Raw genomic sequence first — 22,927 nt, forward strand, 5'->3', positions numbered from 1 at the left:
TGGGCTATTTATTAGAATCTGTAAGTGCTCCTGTATGTCCATACCATAGTAATTTGGCATTCGTAACGACAGTTCAACAAGAATACTTTGCTCTTGTAATAAATCATTAGAATCACAAAATGTGCAAGGTATGCTCTGAGCATTTAGTTGGAGACTTGCGTTATCTAATTTCTTTCCAAATATTTATTCATTTTCATTCCTAGTTCATTCACACTTTTATCACAACCAATTTACCATATCTTTATTGAAGTCTTCCTCTTTCAGATTCACCCCCTGCTGAATTTCAGCCTCCAGTGGTTCAAGCAATTTTTGTATATCTGAGTTAAACTGCTCCAATTCCTTCAAAGGAATGGAGGCCTAAAAAAAAAGATAGTGCTAACTTAAATCAAAATTACTTTTTATTAGAAATATAAGACAAAAAATACATTTGTTCAACCTCTTGTTGCTAAAATAATGACATGCATTATGTTTCCATATTATATTTTATGAAAGTGTTGAAATACAACTGCGAAAGTACCTGGGGATGCAAATAAAGACATTTAACATCATCAGAGCCAAACATACATACAAGATAATGCAATTCATCATTCTGGTTTTTCAACAAAAGTCAATTTCCATATATCTGGCTGGTCTAATTGTTAATATCCTAAAGTTGAATTTGATCTTATTTTGAATATTCTGATATAAATACCATCTGGGTAAATACCTCTCATCAGAAATTGCCTCATTCATCAAATAACAGTAACATCAGTTGGAAATGCAGAATTGTCTCCTTATCCTCAGAAAAACTACACCGCAATCTGCTTAGATATTTTAAATGACATTTTTAGCATGGCAGAATTGACAGGCATGCTCCCATAAGACAAAAAAATGTCATTTGTTTGCCTTAGGCATCCTTTATTTGGTAGCACAAAAAAATTCAAAAGAATGAACCCTGAATATCTCAAATGAAAAATCTGAATATATGTTTTCCAAACTTATAAACATCACAGTTTCTTTGACTTTGAAATTCATAATGACCATAGTCTCAAAAAACTTTAAAATCCCTTGTTTTTCTAAAGAAACCACTTGAAGAGGAGTGGCTAATGAAAATACATTGAAAATCAAATATATATTCAAAAGAATAGGCAAGATTTAAAGTTTAAACAGTTAATAACATAAATGTTTATTCTATTATCTATGCCCTGCATTCAATTTCTTTGCATTAAAACACTAGAAAATATTTTATGTCTGATAGTTTTTGAAAACTCACACGTGATAAATAGAAATCTTATTTTCTTACAGAGCTAAACATTTTCCACTTGTAAAACCAATTCAGGAACCACCCACTGTCTTAATGCCAGTATGACGCATTCATCAAGTTTGGTCCCCACCCACTCTTCCCCAACACATTCCTAGTCATAGTCTTACTCTTTATTTATTAGACAGCATCTCCTAGAGGACAATAGGGATAAGTGTCAAGGAAAAATCAAATATCTAAAGGTATTTAGTTACTAATGAAGAAGTGAACCATCAAATGCTATTCGTGAGAACATAATTTTCACAGGAAGAAACATGAATAAACACTTATCTTCTAGGTACTTTTACACAAGAAACATGAATAAACACTTATCTTCTGGGTACTTCTACACATGCCAGAAAGGATTTATAGACTCTTTTTAAAGGGACTTATTTTCAATACTAGTTTTAAAATCCTAATGAACATTTGAAATATGAAATATCATAATATGTTCTTGAACCAGCACAGATTGCTAGTATTATAGATATGCATGTAAATGTTGTTTCAATCTCTGTATTATTAACATGCTTCTATACTTTAAAATCATATACAGTACAATATATTATAAGAGTAACAGCCTTTAGAATCATAATTACACAATATTAATTCGATGGTATTTATGTTACTGAATTGTTGTGCACATTTCCTAACATTTAATAAGAGCAATTGCATTGTCCTATATGATTTTGTGAACATATGAAGATAAATAATAATTAAAATAACTTTTTGAGTACTTGGAGGTCAAAATAACATGGGTCCATTTGCAGGCAGATTTATCTGTTTTACTCCTACACTTGCTTCCTCTCTAGCTCATCCTTCCTCCACATACTCAAATATAGTAGTTTCAAAGGCTCAAAACTTGGGCGTCCGTACCTCTCTCTCAATACTCCTTCCCTAATAAATTGTACTATCTCCCAAAACTTAACTATAACTTTCATAATATCTGTCAAATATTCCTCTTTAGCTGTGACCTCACTTTTGAATTCCAATCTAGACTCTCAGTAGCCACCTGATTTCTCACTTGAAGTTCAACATGTCTAGAAATGAGCTTATTATCTTCCCCCAAACTGCTTGCAACATCAACTTTCCTAGTTCTGTAAATACAAGACCATTTTTTTTGAGTCATCCATGCTTAAAACATGAGTCATGCTATTTTCCAGCACTTCACTCTAATGTCTAATAAATACCAAATACTTGCCAATTCATTCACCATGATTCACTTGCTTTCTTTTCCCAGAGATACCATCTCTCCTAGTCCTCACACAAGAGCTAAGGCAATAACCTCCTTACAGGGCTATAATCCTTCCCACCTCACCAGTTCTATCCTGTGCACTGTAATCAGGTCAGTATATTCCAAAACCATGGCTTTCATTATGTTATTTCTCTGCTCAAGAAGTACAAGTCAAATAAAGTCCAAACTCCAGCATGATAGTCAAGGCTTCCCCTAATCTTGTCCCAAGGACCTTTCTAGCCTTATTTAAGTGGTCCTAATACAATCTTTCTTACAGGTCTATTGGTAAACTCTTGGTATCTCTCCCTCAAGGCTTAGAATGTTTTTAACCTTCTGGTGAAGAGCCTAAAACTCCTGCATGAGAATGCCTAGATTGGATCTGGGCTCCACCATTTACCAGCTGAGGGATCTTGGGCAAGTTATTTCTACTCTTTGAGCCTCAGTTTCTTTATGTGTAACATGAGGATAAGAAGAATATCTACCTCATAGAGCTTTTATGAGGATCAAGTATGTTAGAATGTTGTTTGGTATATAATAAATGCTCAATAAATATTGGTCTTATTGTTTCCCCTCAAATTTGTGCCCATCCATTGGCTCGGGTCAAGACCTTCCTCTTTTGAAAACATATGGTTTATGAAGGATAAAATAAATGCTTGTTGACATGGCATTTTTATTTTAACAACTTATTTGACAAAATCATGAAATTCTAATGGTGAACATGGAGAAAATGACACTCCAGTTTGGTAAAGTTGTATAATTCTTTAACAACAAAACTTAATTAATCTGCATCAATGTAGAGAGTGGTCTCAAGGAGGATGCCAAAGGGCTTTGCATTTGTTCTGCCCTGTGCAGTATTCTCATCAGGAATTATTTGGAGACCAAAAAGTATGCAAAAACACACACATTGAAAGGGATGAGTTTCACGAACATCTCATGAAAATGAGTAATTTGTCTGTCTTGTTCAACCTAGAGTCATTCCTGGTACATAGTAGGCACTCATAAATGAACATTTCCTGAAAAACTAAGTGAATACATGACTAATCGTAGAATAGCAGAATAAACATTTCAAGGAAATCTTGAATGATCTGGAATTTTAAATAACACAATTTCCACTGTATAAAATTGAAGAGACTGAAAAATAAATAAATAAATAAAATTGAAGAGACTGGAGTAATCAGCACTTCATGTGTGGATACATATTAATTGCTGGCCAAATGTTAGCAAGAACACGATACCACTAGGTACAAAAATAATATAAGCAGATACGAATAGATTTTAGGAAACACTAGTACAAAGTGATGAATTATTCAAGCAAGATAATGCAAACTTAGATTTCATTAGTAGTATGTGTAGGGTCCAGATTTCCTGATCAAAGACTACTATGCATTTGTTAAAAATAAGACCATTATGCAGATTAGGGATTTTAATTATTCTGTGTGGTTCCAAAGTGAATAACTAGGGTCAATGGGTAGAAATTACTTGGAGTCTGAATTTTAGTTTAATATAGGAACAACTAATTAGTGTTGCAAATGTTTTTTTTTTTTCTTTTTAAAGCACTAAATTTTAAAGTAGTGAGTTTCTCATTGCTGAAAGTACATAAGCACAGGTAGGATGATGATGTATTAGCGTATATGTTAGAAATACGACACTTTTTGCATGAATACTTCCCTAAAATTTTATCAATTTACACTAAATTCTCTCCTCTGAATTCAAAGGGCTTTGTTTACTGTAGCTATGCAGCTATATAGAAATATTATGCAAGTCATATATGTAATTTTCAATGTTCTAGTTGCCATACTAAAAAGAAAAAATAATCAGATGGATTTAGTTATATTTTATTTTTCAAATATGTCCAAAATATTATTATATAAACCTATAATCAATATGAAATTATTAATAAGATATTTTACTTTCATTTTTTCATACGAAGATTTCAAAACCCACTGTGTTTTACACTTACGGCACATCTTAATTTGGAGTAGCCACACTGTAAATATTCAATAGCCATATGTAGTCTATGACTACCTTATTGGACAGTACAGATCAATAGCAACTATTATGATGACGACATTGAAAAGAACCAATAGTTCATTATTAGTATGAAATATGTCAAAGGAGTAATGTCTTACTAATAGGAGTCAAAATACTGATGCTTTATTTAGGAAATTTTAGTGGATTTAGATAATTCTTATAATGTCCATCTCATTCACTTGCACCCAGATGTTTTCATAGAGGAATTTTCAGAAAGCCCTCTGGGGCTAGGAAAATTTATGGGAATGGGTCTGAGATGTTGTATTGGGAGTCTCTATTCCTCATTTATGTATAATCCTAGGTTGTGTTGCAGTATCTATTACATATTTGAATATAATATTGTTTGACTTTCAAGGGTTTATATTTTGTCTCCCCAGTAGATTTTTAATCCCTGAAGTTGGGAATACATCTTATACTATTCTGTATTTTCCATAGCAAAAGGAACTCATGTTTTAAACATAAAACGTGTTTGTTATATCAATTACTAATTTTAGAACATCCAATAAATCAAATTAACCAGTAACTAATTTTATAACCAAAATAACCATAACTATTCAACTCAGTTATTTAGGCTATTCTATTGGCAGGATCAGACCAGCCATTTGACATCCATGTGATTAATATTCTTCAAGGAGTTGGGAAATTTTAATTGCTTTTCCTTAAGAGTTCACTGGCTCACCATTAGGTCATGACTTTTCTGACCAATAAAAGTTTTACATGTCATTCTTTGGTCTTCGTTGTCTTTGTAATTTGTAATGTTTATGAAATTTAGAAAAGAAATGAATAGTAAGCAAACATCCATAATTTAATAGCTCACTCTTGAATCATCCAAGTTTAAGCCATATAAAGTATATAATGCCTGCCTCTTTGATTCAGAATTATGACAAACTATTTGAAGAAACTGAAATCAATGGTGGATAAATCATCTTAACTTTTGCATACATTACTTCTATTGACTTTAAAGAAAATATATGACCAAAGAAGAACTAGAATCACAATTAAATCACACGCTAGACAGTGCACACAATATAGGTCTTAAAATACATAGAAAATAATCAAAAAAAGTTATAATATTGCAGGATAAAGTATAAACCAGGCATAGGTTTTATACAATTTAATTTTTACTTACCTTTTCATCTTAAGAGCTTTAGCATGACTGTGAAGTCATACAAAATACAAATAAAGTAAAACATAGGCAAGTTTAATAATCAGATAGATAAACGGACACAAAAGAAAGAAGAGACAGAGAAACTGAGAAAGACAACACTTTGTTTTCCTTGATTTTTTAATGTGGTTTCAGACTGCTTAACAGCTAATAATTGTGCTTTGCTGCATGATTTAAGATTAATGAAATTTAAGGCTTTGTTAAAGTTTTAGCATTAAAGGTGACTTATATAACAAGCTAACAAACAACAACAGACTGAAAAAAGCAAAATCAATTACAAATTGATTCATTGTAAGTTGGAAGCATTCAAAATTACTCAGATACACTTTATCATTTTTAAAATGTAAGCTTTCTTTTGGTTAAATATTACTCTAATGGGCATAGATACACTAACATAATAATGACTGTGTTTACACAGACAGCAAAGTAAACATTTGTTAATATGGACTATGTAATCTCAGTAATCATGATAAATGGTCACTACATTCAAATCACACTAAAATCTAAATTGAATATTAATATTCCAAATGCTACAGACTGGTTTAAAATTGCTTCAAATCAGTCTCCTCTCTCCATTCTGCAGCTTTGAAAATTTATTAATCATTACAATATTGGTATAGAAAAAATTAAATAAGAATAATTCATGGAAACCAAAATGAATAAAGTTTCAAGGACCAGTAACATCCTATAATACAGAAAAGATATGATATGAAGAGTTATTTCAAATCAAAATATCTGGAGAGGAAAGAAAACTTACAAAGAGAAATAAGTGTATTGAAAAGACCTATCTAAAACAAAGATAATCAGATAAAGTACTTTATAGATTTATTCATTCACTTATTTTAAATTCAAAAGAGCAAGCTCCAAGGGACATAAGAAATAATTTTAAAGATAAAACAAATTGACTTGGATAAGTGACATTTCATTGGCTGCACTCTTTGATATTAGGTAAGGTATTGGCTTATCTTTGATGCTGTGAGGATAAAAATGTGAAATTGTGGTAACTTCCCAAATTTGTAAGGCTGATTAAGAGACATTACCCAGTACGTCTCTGTTGGTTTTGAAATGATGAGATTAATTTTATGGTCACACTTTTCAGAATTGGATACAAAATACACTGATTGGTTAAGATATGTTGGTGGTTCAATAATCATCCCACTTTCTACTTTTTATTGAGAATAACTCGGAATATTTTTCTGCCTCATGATTACGTGAGTTTAGCGGTAGCAACTGAAATAGAAGAAGAAAGGATTTAACTATAAAATATATGGGGGAGACAGATGAATTAAAACATTTAACATTTTGGACAACTTTCTATTTTTTTCTTATCTTTTTTCTTTCTTCCTATCTCCCTCTCTCATTTCTGGTTTTTGTATAATTATAGTTATTTTTAATACAAAGAAGTACTGAAATCGTTATGTTTTAAGTGAAACTGGACATGCTTATATTAACACAGAATAGACCAACAATAAATATCTGATGATACAAATAGAGATTTAACAAAGTATGCTGAGAGTCAGCATGTTGGAGTGGACAAAGCAATGGATTAGGATCTAATGTTTTCTAACCAGGCTACCTAACTGTGAGAACCTGGGCAACTCACTGGCTCTCTCACAGCCCGCTATAAATATCTGAAAGTTCCAGTCCAAGGAATGATTACTTTTACATCTGTTGACTGATCGGAGGAATCATTTTCCTTTTTAAAAGATCATGATCAGAAATCACCAAGTAGCTTTAATCACTTTAAATGTCATGTTAATAAGACCCAGTTAGTTCTAGCAAATGACACTGCGCACCAAACTCAATTAACATCTACTTTGGAAACATTGTAAATAATTACAAAAGTAATGCGTTATCAAAGTTCCAACAGAACTAACCTGTTATAGGGATAGAAAATTATAAACGTGCAAAAATGTTGTTAATATAGAAATTCTGTTGCTAGGTTAACTTACTTATTTCAGTGAAATAAAATTAGCAGGTAGAGTAACACAAAGTTTGGGTATTAATCTGTTACTATTACTTGAGGATTTTAGCTGTGATTATTACATATGTAATACTCTACAAATCATGTGATGCCTATAGATCTTTACCTAAGTTTTCATCTATGACTTTTAAATAATTTCTTTGTAGAAAAGTTTACTAAAAATATATTTATATAATAAAAGTAACTATACCAGCTAACAGACCATGCTCTCTTCTGTCAGAGAAGGTGCTAAATTAGAAATAGGCTATGAAAGGGGAAAAAGATCAATATATTTGTATTGATAAAGTTGATTATTGAAAATTAGGTTTCAATTAAAATTCTCAAATCCAATGAATCTTATTTTGACATCCTAGGTGACATTCATTAGATGGATTACTTATTTCCCAGTGATGCTTGGGAAAGTCACAATATCTGTCTATACTATCCTTAAATTATTTATACATTACTTTTCACATCTAAAGCCACTACTTAAGATAAAATTAGACCCAACCATGTATTTTCTCCTGATATATTGTACATAAATGAAAAACTCACTGGCTCTCTCATAGCCATATATATATTATATATATACATATATATATATATATATAATATATATATATGTTATATATACATATATATGTATATATATATTATATATATATATATTATATATATATATACATATATATCTGTGTGTGTGTATATATATATATATATATATATATATATATGGAAGTCTCTGATCCAAAGAATGATTACTTTTACACCTGCTAACACTGATTGGACTGATTGGAGATCAAAATCTTGACATTTTATAAATATTACAGCAATAAAATTATGAATATTTACATATATGATGGCAGACCGTTCAAATCCCATGTTGTAATTATACACACACACATATATATTGATATATACACACACACATATATATATACACACACACGTACACATACTGCTACACGGATTTCGAAAGCAAATTTAAGGCTCATATAGAAATTAAGGAACATATTGTATATAATATCCAACGGCACATAAATCTTAATAAAGAATGAAGACACAGAAAACAAGTTCACCTTTCTTTTGGTTAGTACCAATTGCACGGGCAATAATGTAACATTTTAGTTCCATAGAAAGTGAAATATTTCTAAATCTCTAGAAGAGAACACAATCTAACTAAGCAAATTATGTGTATGTTTCATAATATTTTGTTATAAAGTAGTTGCCTATATTAATAGGATATAGCTAAGGTCTATTGACTCAACATGCTTTTAAAGCTAAGTGTTACAATGTGACGAATATATCTTGACGCAAATTTTATTCTGAGACTCATAGGCAGCCTTTTGGACTCAATTAGTATTGAATCCTGAGTCAGTTTTCAGTTCATCACCTTCTTGGCCCTCATATATAATAATTTAACTCTAGGCTAGTTCTCAATGTCTGTAGACCAGTGGTTCTCAGAGTATGGTCTCTAGATCATTGGCATCAATTATCACCCGAAAACCTGTTAGCCATGCAAATTATCAGGCCTACCCAAGGCCTACTGAGTCTTAGTCTTCAGGCAAGGGAAGGGAACTTCAAGGCAGTTCCTCCAAATACACAAAGGTTAGAGAGTCACTGCTGTAGACTGTCACTTCCTCTCCATTCCCACAGATACCCGTTTATTTGAGCTACTCACTGTTTATCATCTAAACTATTGTGATAGCTTCCTAATTGGTTTCCCTACTTCCTGTCATTATTCAGTTGAATTCTCTTCACAACCACTGCAGGGCTAATCTTTCAGCAGTGCATGAAAAAAAAAATCAAGAACTCCTCATTGAGTATTGAATTAAGCATAAATTATTAGTCTGGTTGTCATGATCTCTCCCCACACTATGTCTCATCATCCTTTTCAGTCTTATCCACACTAAGCTCCATGCTCTGTGCTCTATATTCCATAAGCAAACTGAACTTACCCTCCGTCGAACACACTATACACTCCTGAGGTTTTGTCATAGGTTTATACTGAATTGTTACCTCCTCTAGGTTGCTGGAGTGGCTGCTAAATTGACTCAGCATACACTCATTGTCAGCCCAGTATCCATGAATATATCTTGCTCCACTATTAAACAATAAGCTCCTTGAATCCACATCTTACCTAGCAATTTAGGTACCACAGTACCAAACACTGTGACCTGAAAGTGCATGGTTGGTACGAGCTCATTCATATTCCTCCCTTTCTCCAACTCTTCCTTCATTAATTCTTGAAGATTTGCCTCAAATATCATCTCTCCCAAATTGCTGACTCTCCTCTCCAACTTGGCTTTTCAGAAGATGGAGATGGGTAGAAGTGCCATAAACAACAAGACTAAGTAGTCTGTTTACTTTTGCCTTCCTATTTCCTTTTCTGTGCTTCTGTCTCCTGCCACTTTCTTTTGCTGATAGTATCCCCCCCCCAACCACCACCATGCTATGCCACCATGTTCAGATGCCCTAAATCAGAAAGAGTTGAGTTGTGGTGTCTTTCCCCAATGATTCCATCAACTTTACCCAGGGTTCTGAAATTATGGCTGATTCATTTTTATAACTCTGACCCTCCCCATCAAAACTGCCATTTTCTCAAATTGATTTCATACATATTAGGAGAGATTAAGCTTTCTCAAAGCCATAAGATTAACCTAAATGAAATGAGAAGAGATAGAATTTCATGTATTTTACAGGTCCTATTTGGGACAAGCAGAACTTTCCAGTTCTTAAATTGGTCCACTCAATAATCTATAAGGCTGGTCCTTGCAATGGAAATAGCAAAGACACATCTTCTTGGTCCCTGCCCATTCCAGCAGAGACCAGAAAGAGAAATCAGCTATTCCTCCATTTCTTTTCCCCATCAATTTCCATCTTAACCCTCAAAATTTGGCCATTAAGTCTAATATATATAATGATAAAAATAATTATTGACATTATTTTCACCATTTTATATAATTATAATAATTTATAGATTTTTTCAATGTATGCTTTTACATATCTTAGGTCATTTGATCCTCACCACAATCTTGAGGTTAAGATAAGACAGGCATAATCTTATTGCTTTTCTGGATGGAAATGAGATTCTGTGAGGTAAAGGGTCAAATCCAAGATCACACTCAAATTATTGTGGCTTGAAGTTAAGAACTTTTTTCCTCTCGCCACACTGCTCCTCACTGATAGTTAAAATTACCACTTCTGAGAACTGCATCCGATGGACAAGTTCTCAGCCAGTCTAAACCGAGGAACCCAATGTACATTGCTTTCTGGATTTTGGAATTTCTTGTCATGGACAGTCCTTGCAGGACACAAAGACTTCATATTCACCAAATAGTGAATCCAGACATTATCAGTGAGTTCTCAGGATAAATTTTTGCTCTACTCATTTGCCCTTTCTAGTTGACCTTTGAAAGGATCCTGAAATTAGTTCTTAAACTGAGTTCTATCCATATTCACCCCCAATCTACTTTTGTTTATCACTGTAGATTTTCTCCCAAGTTTTTCTCCTAAGTGAAAACTACCCATAAACTCAACCTTAAGAATGTCATATTCCAAACCAATCTTACCTTCCATAAGCCTTACTCTAATAGGAACTTGACTTTGAGATCAAAGCCTATCCCTGAGAATTCCAGCACTGCCAAAATTACCCTACTCCATAAGCAAACACACATACAAGTCATTAAATTCCTCATTGCATCAACAAAAGATTATTAGACAAATTTTAGAGTTATCAGGGACTAATACAACTAATTAGTCCTAATTTTAACTAATCCAACCCAGAAATTTTACACCATGTTCTATGCACATAACTTGTCCTCCTGAACCTCATCAGACGAAGCAGAAAGATAAAAGGGCAGAAATTCCCCCATCCAATAAGTCTATTCTTATCCATTTTATACACTCGGTTCTAAATAATAACTCCTTTGTGGGGTGGGATAGTTTTCCTTTTAAAAGCTACTTATCTAGTTCAACTCCCATATCTTATAAACACTGAAAATGGAATTGCAGAGAGATCACATGTTCTGCCTAATACTGACAAAGTTCAGAATTCAATCTTCTATGTCTACTGTTCTTCCTACCACACTATGTGATTGCTGGGACCACCTCATCATTAACTGTACATCTCCATGAAGATGTACTAGTGTTAAGCATATTATATGACTGTAATAAGTACTTAAACTTGTGTTTGTAGACATATATTTTTAAGCAAGTATCTTTAACATCCTGTCATATTCCCATACTCACTAGCACAATGGACACTCAATACCATTAGTTAATGCAAGGAATAAACAAGCAAAATGTCAGGTATGCTTTAACTCCATATTTTCTGTTTCATCATGATGATAGAGCTTAATTATCTCTTCAAAGCCCCCAAATGGGGTCAACTATTGCATTCAGTCATCTCTATGAATTTAGAGAAAAAAGGAATGCTTTGAAAAGTAAAAATGTGACTGTCGTCAATTAATGTATAGTTGAAATATTGATTTAAAATCTTTTATGCTTTTCTTCAGTACGGGTAATAAAAGAAACACATCAAATGGCTCACCTGACGCATGATATCTGGAAGTATACTGACACATTCGTACAGAATATAGAATGACAATTCACAAACTTCTCTTGGCCATGCTATGTTTGTCAGTTTCTACGGTGCAGGATGACTTCTACTCATTTTTCAATACCTACAAGTCACAGTCTTGTGACATAATGTATCTCAATCTACCATTGAAAAAAATCAAGAAAAGAATACCCTGTTTACTCTTAAATATACTCTAGCTCAGTGATTTATTAAAAAGTATAATGGGAAGAATACAAAACTTAGTAATGAAGTATTAGCATTCATCTTTCAGATGACTAAAATAACTTTTGGTTGTTTAGATATTACCCATTTAATGATACCTCCAGAAGTGAAAACAACTGTCTGTTTAAACAGCAGAGTAAATTCTTACAAAAAACAACTACAGACTAAAAATAAAATTTTAGAATCTGTCAGATGTTTTTCAGGTGAGAATCACTTACTTAATATATAAATGAGTAGAACTAATTAGTTAACTATTACAAACAAGAGCAACAAATTAAGGTAAGCTAATACCTTTTTGCTTTGGGAAGGTGAGTTTTGAAGAGTAACTATGTTTCACATGCAATAAAATATTTAAAATTCATATCACATTTCCATATATTTTAGGAATTCCTTTATATACGTACTATTATATATAACAGTGATACAAAGTAATGCCTTAGAAGATGTAAACCATGCTATTACTGGGTGTCCATAATTACCAAAATAATTTTTCAAATGTATTCTCCTATTTTTGCAGGAATCAAAACTTACCTGACATATCGCATTTTCTCACAAATATTTCAATAATGTTATTCTCATTTAAGATTATTTCTAGCAATTATCTGTATATGTAAACACATATATTTCTTTTACATACATTTTTGTATTTGAAAGCATATCATATACATTGAAAAATGTGTCAAACTACATTTTATAAATTTGGGAGGTAATTCCTTGCATTTTGATACTCCCCAAAGAGTTCGAATTCGATAATACTGTGTTTATATATTTTTGCAAGCTATCTATTAGATAAGATTTTTGCCTTCATTAAATGTTACACAAATATAAAGGGTTATCATGCAGAAGTTCCATATACCCTGGTTCTTCATTAACTAGAATAAGTATAAATAGACATATAAAATTACAAAAATTAGGATATATAAGCTTTGCAATTATTTGTCCTCATGGCTTGCATGTCATTATAATCTAATGGATTTTATCACAGTAAGTATCGGCAACTAGCAAGAGCAAGTTAAAATACACACACATACACACATGTGCACAACCAGTAAAAATGTACAGAAACCCTAGATCATGCAGGAGATGTACAAGACCTCATTTTGGATATTTCTTCCATATCACACACAAGCAATATTATATTTGGCAAAATATGTCAGTAGTGCTTTCTTTAGATGTATGTCTTTTGTGCTTTTTTGTTGTTGCTGCTGTTGGCCTGCAGCATGCTATTTGTTACTGTGCTGCAGGTTATCCCTGAAAGTACATATGTAAACCAGTGCAGAATGCAGTTCTAGACGAGCTGTGCCATGGAAAACAAAATGACAGAGAGAGGGATACAGGGGGTAGGGAGGGAAAAAGGGAGAGAGATTGATCTCCCATGAGATTCAATGGTAAAATTTCCTCAAATACATTTTGGCCTTCATTTTCCTTTTGAAAACCTTGCTGTGAGGGTCGCCTGCCCCCTTCAGGGTACTGCGCAACCTTCGCAAGAGATCATTTATCACTAGTTTCCACCTTGGAGCAGATCTTCCTACCTTTCCAGTCTTAATTCTGTGAGAAATGGCTGCAAATCGATGGTTGAGCTCTGAGATTTTGGGCTCTATTACTTTCCTGCAGTGGTCGCCGCGGTTTGCCATCAAGTTTGCTGCTTGGTCACGGGTGGAGTCCACCTTTGGGCGTATGTCATTCATTTCAGCCTTTAAACGCTATATTCCGTGAGCAAGAGACAGGGCTTAAAGTTAGTAATTAAATGGAAGTTGAAAGAGAGCGAAAGAGTGAGAAAGCAAAAGAAAGAGTGAGGGAGAGGGGGAGAGAAAGAGAGAGAAAGAGGAAGAGCACATGGAGAGAAAATGGAGGGAGTAAAAAGCCAACTTCCATAAAATAGGAGTAGAGTGAGAATGTGTGTGACCTCAGGAAAATAGGTCACTGTTCTTGCTTACGTTTGATCTATGTTTATTGAAAGTATTTCCTTAGTCTGAAGAAGGACAAGGGATGTTTTCCTTTTCTATGGAAAACAACTTTTCTATGTTGCTGGCAACAATCGTAGTATTTTATATTTAGTCTTATTTTATCTTTCCTGAATTTCAAAGCTGTGGAACAACCTGAATATGTGCTCAGGAAGGAAGGTAGCTGAAGAACAATTTTCTATTCCTTCCGAGTACTTACAAGTTCCCTTTTTCTTTATCATATCGATTGCCATGGAAAAAATGGATTTTCTAACAGATAGGAATTCTGTGTCACAGACAGAGGGATTGAGGAAAGCTCTGTCTGACTCAAGGGGTTGGAGAGGCTGTAAGTGAAATAACTCAGTTCCTATTTTTCCAAAGACCCTGAAGGAACATCCCTTACCTACACATCAAAGGAGAAGGAAGAGCAAAATAAGGTACAGACAATAGGGTAAATATGTCTGGGGGACAGCCTGAAATACATTTACAGTTTTTCATTAAAAAGGAATTGTAATCCTTAGAAAATATCAATTTCATAAAAAATAAACAAATGAATTGTATAGACAGAAACTACAATTTTAAAGCATTCTTTAAATAGTAACCCACTAGTCAAAATTATTGAAAATTTCAACAAAACAAAGTAAGGCATTGTTTAATTTATATGAGACTTCTTCACATGCAATTCTTCCTATTTAACTGAAAAAACTGTCATCAAATAGAGATATTATAGCATCAGTAAGTTACATTTGCACATTATACCCCTCATATCCTTTTACAGGAACCATTTTTTTTTTTAAAGTAAAGACTAAGTTGCCATTGAGAAAGACAGCTTAGGATGTCCTAATAATCGGTTTCAATACAAAAAAGAGAGAACACGAAGCCATGTTTAGTTTACATATAGTTAAGAATGAAAAATTCAGTTTTATATAAGCTCAGTATTGTTACTAATTACTAAGATTTAGACATCACATAGGCAAAATGTCCATAGATTGGACTCCCGTTGTTTACTCAGATGGTCTGTGAACGATGCTGAGAAACTAATCTTTGTGTTAGGTACAAGAATATAGTATTACTATTTAAATGGGCATGAATTTGCAATATAACACCAAAATAAATCCGGGAATCCTTTTCTCAGCAGATTTTAAGTTGCGTGTAATTAGCTGAGAGGTCGATATGGACAGATATCCAGATTACAGGGCTCTTCAAAGTCATGAACTCCCATTTGAATTAAAGAAGTAGGGAGGGAAGGAAAGAAGGCATTAAAGGAGAAAGGAAAGGAAGGAAGGAGGAGGGGAAGGAAGAGAGGAAGACTTTTTTCACTCTTATTAAGAAGTCCTTTGTATCTTTTAGGACAAAGATGATTGATATAACTGTTGCACAGTGTGAAAATTACTTTTCATAATAGTTTATTTGCTACCTTAAGTACGTCTTCTTTTTGCTGTGGTTTCTTTTTCTCAGATTCATCCAAAAGTGTATCAGCCTGAATGATCCAGTTTGTGATGTGATCCACATTCTGGTCAAAGGTTTCCATGTGTTTCTGGTATTCCTTAATTTTAGAGGCATACCATGACATAGTATTAGTTAGACGATATTTTAAAATATTTGTCCTACTTTGTACAATTTTAAAAGACAAAAATGTAGTATCATTCAAATTACTTTTAGGTGCAATCTCCATATAGAATATAATACAAACATGCAAAAAATATATTACACTATAGAAATAGATATTGAGATAAGGTCCAACATTTATGTGGAATTGAAGAATTTGCTAACACAAATACTATTATTTAAAGCTTATATAATTTCTTTCTCGTGATGGAGAGGGGCTGAAAATCTTCCAGCCTCTTCTCTTACCAACAAAAGGTTTAACCACTCTTCTGCCCGGGAAGTGACAGCTATCCAGTTACTATTCAGAAGACTCAGTTTATCTTCCACCAGGGTCTCCTTCTTGCCCAAAACTGCTTTCAAGGCCTCTCCTAGCTCTGTAATGCTCTTTAGGTGAACCTTCTGTTTCTCAATCTCTTTCTGAGTAGCCTGTGAAAAGAACAGCATTTGAGCTTCGAGTACTGTCGTCTTAAGACTTCAAGCTTTTGAAATGGCTATGCGTCCAGTTACTATGGTAAGATTTTTCAAGGGTTTAAACTTTCAACCATGTCTTTAGGAATGATGAAAATCATACCATATACACTGTAGTTTCCTTACTGGGTATATATGAATATGTATGCATACATAAACATGACTGACTTATTTATTTATGATTGCACATATTTAATAATAAACATACATACTGTCCATCTAAACATATTCATATTTACTTAATTTGTATATGTATTGGCTAAAGGTAGATCTCAGAAAACCCATCCACAAATAAGCAACTGCTTTTATTTATTTATTTACCATATTTTTATTTTTATTTTATTTTATTTTTTTAACATCTTTATTGGAATATAATTGCTTTACAATGGTGTGCTAGTTTCTGCTCTATAACAAAGTGAATCAGCTATACATATACATATATCCCCATATCTCCTCCCTCTTGCGTCTCCCTCCCACCCTCCCCATCCCACCACTCCAGGCAGTCACAAAGCACCGAGCTGATCTCCCTGTGCTATGTGGCTAAGCAACTGCTTTTAGAAAATTCAGCAATTATTGCACTCTTGTATTTCTACTGCAGGTACTTTCAAATTTTTGGTGCCACAAACCTGTTTGGCATCTGGTGAAACTTAAGTATCCTTTCTCATAATAATGTTTTTAAAAGGATAAAATTAAATGCAATGGATTTAAAATTAAAAACAATTATACTTAAATAAAATATACAAAATATATTTTTAAAATTTGTGAGATAGTAATACATGTTTTCTTTCGTAACATGTGTAACTACAATGATCTAGCAACAGACCTTTAGGATAATTTCAAAGTAGTGATTAGCACCACTAGTGTTTTGAATTATATTCAATGACTAGAATGTGATATAAAATTATCTGTCAGAATTTCATCTGGGACTGCTGGCAAAGTCACAGGAACTACTGATACTGCTGGGGTTTGTTGCTCACACTCATAATTGAAAAAATGCTTAATTTCAGTTAGAAGTAAATTAAAGAGATACTATTAAAATCCCCTAAGAGAGCACCAGCACTTCCTAAGACTTGATTTTCAAACCTGAAAATAAGCACATTTAATATTAGAAATTATGTAGAGAGTTGATGGAAAACTGATCCTAGTATAAACTTTACTGTCAGTTCTACCTACACCCTTTCTTGTGACGTGTCATGGCGGACCACATGACCATCTTGCACTTCCCTGCCTCTGCCCCCATCCCTCCCTCGCCCACATACAGCTGTTGGACCTTCCTGGTGGATAAGTCTGAGCCAAACAGATATTCTCTCAAGAAGTTTAACTGAGAGATACAGAGACTATGGTAATACCCCAGCTGAGAAGTCATTGGAAATGGAGCGGACGTCTTTACCACAGCAAGACAAAGCCATAGTAAGACAAAAGCACTGGGGAGCAGCAATGACAAGAAGTGGAGGGAGACCTTTTGCAAAGAGGCAAATGAAATATATGCACAGAGAGTAAGAAAAGTGGTCCAAGTAAACGACAGGAAGATGGTCTCTATGAGGCCAGCATATATCCTTAGTCCTGTATGTTCTCAAGGTGCATTTCTATATTTGTAGTATACAGAAATAACTCTTATGGCTGCCTTTCCTCCATACTCTCAGGTCCTGGTCTACTCAAAATATATATAAATACACACACACACACACATATACACATTTTGCTTTTGCTTTGGCTATAAAATAAGCAGGGGAATAAATGAGGTTAAAAGATGGTATAAAATAATTTCTATACAAAAGACAATCACTGTTTCTTCAATTCTAATATATGCTTTTCTATTTGTTTTTCTTTTTCAAAATAAAAAATATATGAAATTAAGGTAATTAATGCTAAATGAACTTATCAGCTACCATGCAAAGGCCTATTTGTAATGTAGGTGTCATCTGTTGCACATGAGTGAGCTTAGCAATTCATAAAAGGAATTCCTTCAGGTATTAATCACAAATGTTACTGAGCTCCTGCTAAATGGGTCACTATTACAGCAGGGATGTAGGTGATTTTACCTAGTGTCTTTTAGGAAATTATGAGAAATGCCATCTTTGGGTGGAAAAAGCCCTTTTGCAGTTTGACTTGTGAGTGCTCATGGGCTAGATTCCAGCTCTTTCATTCCCTTTGTCTGCACCCTTGTGTAGTACACAATCTTTACAACCATAGGTGGTAGCCACTATTCTAGGCACTGTGGATAAAATGATAGAGACACAAAGTCCTTACCCTTATAAAACTTATATTTGAGTATGACAAAAATATGAAAATATATGTAAATGAGCATTTCCTACTTCCTATATTCCAGACTAGTGCCTTGTCACTATAGTTCATTTACTCGTAAAGGTAACACCTCACAAAGTTAAAGTTAAAGCTTAATTTATATTTGGATCACTAACTATCTCTTAAAATAACTTCAGAAAGATGATACTATGTTTAAGCTTTGATACAAAAAGTTGTTGCGTACACAGACATTTGTCCCTTCTAAGCCAGGCAATGCGATTAAAGGCAGTGGAAATTTCCAAATCTCAGAAGAGATCAGAGAAGTTTTGAATTTGGGAAATACTGTTGCAAACAGTTAATGGGTCACAAACAACTATTATGCATTAGAATCTACCCAAATTCTCCAGCTAATTTTCAAGAGAAAATGTTTAATGTCCAGTGATACTTCATTCAGTTAATAAGAACAAGAAAACAGGAAATGTGGACTAATTTCTGGTTTCATTTGTTTTTCAATGTTATAAGATAAAACTCAAACATGTTGAAGTTAACACCATCATGAACATGAGCTTGAAAAAAAACCAGTGTTCCTTGTGGTAGTTTATAACAGCTTATGGCCAAAAGTGAATCAGGAGAAAATTTACACTCCTACTGTGAAAAGACCTAAAGTCAAACCTTTACATGTGGTATTCAAGAATAAACTGGTATTGAATCATTTGTATAAATGCTATTTTTGGTTAGGAAAATATTGTGCTCGTTTAATGGATTTTTTATTTTCCCCCACAAAAGCATTTTTAATTAATGGCATGGCTTACAAATAACAGGATCTTAGATTTTAAAAAATATGCTGATCTTGCTCTGTGAAGATCTTACTTAAATTTCAATGAGTCAATGTACATTAGACGCTTAATACCCACTCTGCACTGTGCCATTCACTGCCAGAGATAAGGAAGGAGGCAGTCTCTGCATACCTTGCTCTAATGCTGTCTAAAGTGTAGCTGCAGAGAAAAGTTGAAACACAAGCAAACAATTTGATTTCATATTAGAAAGAACATAATTTTGAGGAAAAGATAATTCATGGCTGGGATAAGCATGAATGGCTTCAAGGGAGAGGTGATACTTGAAACCAGAGTTTACCATAAAGGACTGGATGGTTTAGACTGACTAAAGACAAAGTATAACATGATGAGAAAGTACGAAGGTTGGAATCAAAAGCCACCAAAAGGGGAATATGGGGTACTCACTGGAAACTAAAAACATGTATTTTATGATGTCAAGGAACCATTTTGACACGCTCTAAAAGTCTCCCTTAACAGAAGACTGTCTATACTTGCAGATGTATTGAGAACTGAATTACTGAATTAAACTACAGCTACTGTGTTTGCCATTCTCTCTATACCCTTACCTCTTTAAGAAAGGTAGACTTATTTATGAGGTTGGTGAGACGGGGAGAAAGAATTGAAAATACACTTCTTCCTCTTAAAAGGCATTCAATCCTCAGCACACATGGTTTCTTCTGTTGCCTTATGAGGTGAGGGTTGGAGAGGGTTTGGGAAGGTCTACCCTTCTGAATGGGCAAGTTCAAATTCAATGATTAAATTGAATAAATTGTAAATCAGCTCTCTTAGTTTTTTCAATCATGCAGTAGTGTGACAGATCCTAGGATCAATTTTAAGGTTGAATTAAAAGCAAAATTATGGACACAGTTTTATTTTGACCTATGACATGGTCATAAGTCTAGTTACAGGAGTTTCAACAGCAGCTTAATGTGAACTATCTACTTGGTGCTCTGGGGTTTTATGATACAGGAAAAAAAAATGTCAGATAAGAGTAGAACTCAATGTAAATATCAATTGCCACAATATCTAACATTTTTCTTTATTTTCCATATCTTTAATTTGTAACATTTGATAGCTCCAGAATAGTCGAAATATTAAACACTAACCTCTATGATTTTAAAGAAACAAATTTGCTCTCGACTTTTTCATAGCCATAGCAATTTTTTAAATGCTAGAACAATTTTCTTATAATAAAAGAAATGGGTAGCATAGGTTAATTTCTCCTAATTAAGACACCCACCCATGTGTTCATGTGAAGGATGGAAACTACATTCTGATTCATCCCTCATACCTATAAGTTAAGTCACTTGAGTCTAATTTTAAATGGCATGAGAGGTTCAGGATTCCACTATCAGCTTCATCAACTCTCTTCACTGATGAGGTAGCAGGCTGGAAAAACCTGTTCTGTCATCTCTGTTGATCATAAAATTATGTGATGGAAACATCTTTAATTGATTTAAAGGTAAAATAGTAAAAAGTGTTGGATTAATTATCTGGTCCCATAGGAACACATCCACAGATATTTTCTAACAGGGGCAGAGAAACAAAACCCACTTGGGCTTGACCCTCTCTTTCACCCATTTCACATTTTCAGAGGTCCAATGCTTGCCACAAACTCTCCTGGAATTTCTGATGGATTTATATTCTTAGGATAGCTTCTCAATCTGATTTCCTACTATTCCCACCCTCTCCCCTTTTCTTTTTATGAATTCTTTGTTTTTGAATTTTTGAATTTTATTTTATTTATTTTTTTATACAGCAGGTTCTTATTAGTCATCAATTTTATACACATCAGTGTATAACATGTCAATCCCAATCGCCCAATTCATCCCTCTCCCCTTTTTTTTATCTCTTAGGTGTCCCCTGTCCCATAGATTCTATCTTCACTCAGTCCCACCTTTAGTCAAATGTGTGCCATAACACCATTTCCATATATTTTCCATCCTTTACTAGGATGCTACGAAATTCCTGTTTATTTGATCTTTCTTTATCTCTTGTGCAAGTTCCCACTATACGGATGAAGAGTTAACTAACACACCCAAAAAAGGTATTTTAAAAGGTTACCCGCACCAAGTGAATTCTGCCTTCAGTCAGTCTGCATAAATATTATACCATTTCTGGTCATCAGAAATGGGAGAGAGTTTTCACCTTTAGCTACAAAACATATTCACGGGAAGAAAGTGAACAAATTTACCACATTACTGAAATTCTAAGGTGTGCATTTGTCACATATTAAGGTCTCTGAAATTGAGATAAAACGTACAATTTATGTTCACATTTAAGGTGGTGGTGTTTCTTTTGATCCACAATAGCTGTAATTAAATCAACAGTGTATCATTCAATCTGTCTTAAATGTGATAAAACATGATATTAATTGTTTTTTCAGGTCCTACATTACTCTGCCATGGTCCAAGGATTCGAACATATTTTATTATTAGGCTAATGTGATGCAATAATAAATGATAAATTTTAAAAGAATATAAAACATTAAATAGTGGATTTTATACCAATGTGTATTGACTTTTTATTAATAATGCATTGCCTATTAAAAAAGAATTTCATGAAAGCAGAATATGAAGAACAGAAATTATAGCTATAACTATAATGACAGTGAATAGTGACTCCAGTGGCATTTAACAGATGTTCTATTTTCTAAGTAACAGCTGCTTGATGCATTCATTGTACCAAGTTAATGATCTGTTAGTGTTATTTCACTTCACAGATAAATTACTGTGCTCTCTTTTAAAAAGATATGTAATTTTTCATGGGAATGATAGTGTGACAGACTGTAGAAATAAGTAGTAGTTCTCATGCTTTTATAGCTAAGGGGAGTGATGAGTTGATGCAATTATCCAGATAATCTAGGACCAGAGGCCAGATCTCTTTAAACCATGAAAGGTAATTGTAAAAAAAAAAAAAAAAAAAAAACTACAGGACATCATTGGCTAAACTGAATGTAGATCTCGTAAGACTGCTTGTACTGCGCTAGCTAGTGGTTCTCAAACTTTACTGAATATTAGAGACACTGGCCACACTCAGACCAATTAAATCAGAATTTCTGCGGGCAGGCCCTCAGCACTGGTAGGCTTTTAAAGTTCCCCAGGTGATTTCAATGTGAGGCCAATGCTGAGAACCACTGGCAAAACAGAATGATACATTATGTCATGAGATCTTAGTGGGTAACTGTCATTAAATTTTAGCACTGAAGTGACAGCAGAAGGATAATTGAGGAAAGTTATAATTGTTGTTCCTACTGTTGACTATTATAAAAATTTGTCCCTGAAATAAATGTGAAAATCATGACTTGTTACATAAGTGGCTATTTAGACATCAATTATTTTGCATTATTTAATAC

General features: G+C 33.5%; 1 protein-coding gene across 8 annotated transcripts in view; it reads right to left on the reverse strand.

Moving 5' to 3' along the window:
- DMD (dystrophin) overlaps positions 1-22,927 on the reverse strand; it is a 2,485,149-nt gene that overhangs the window by 1,256,721 nt on the left and 1,205,501 nt on the right. For all 8 annotated transcript variants that reach the window (XM_082378022.1, XM_082378021.1, XM_082378025.1 and 5 more), the window contains 4 exons: positions 16,271-16,450; positions 15,834-15,962; positions 14,006-14,176; positions 235-357 (listed from right to left, as the gene is read on the reverse strand). In XM_082378022.1, coding sequence (XP_082234148.1) covers positions 235-357; positions 14,006-14,176; positions 15,834-15,962; positions 16,271-16,450 — 603 coding nt within the window. The remainder of the gene's footprint in view (positions 1-234; positions 358-14,005; positions 14,177-15,833; positions 15,963-16,270; positions 16,451-22,927) is intronic.

This window comes from Balaenoptera borealis (genome assembly GCF_965194805.1).
Source record: "Balaenoptera borealis genome assembly, chromosome: X".
Taxonomy (NCBI): Eukaryota; Metazoa; Chordata; class Mammalia; order Artiodactyla; family Balaenopteridae; genus Balaenoptera; species Balaenoptera borealis.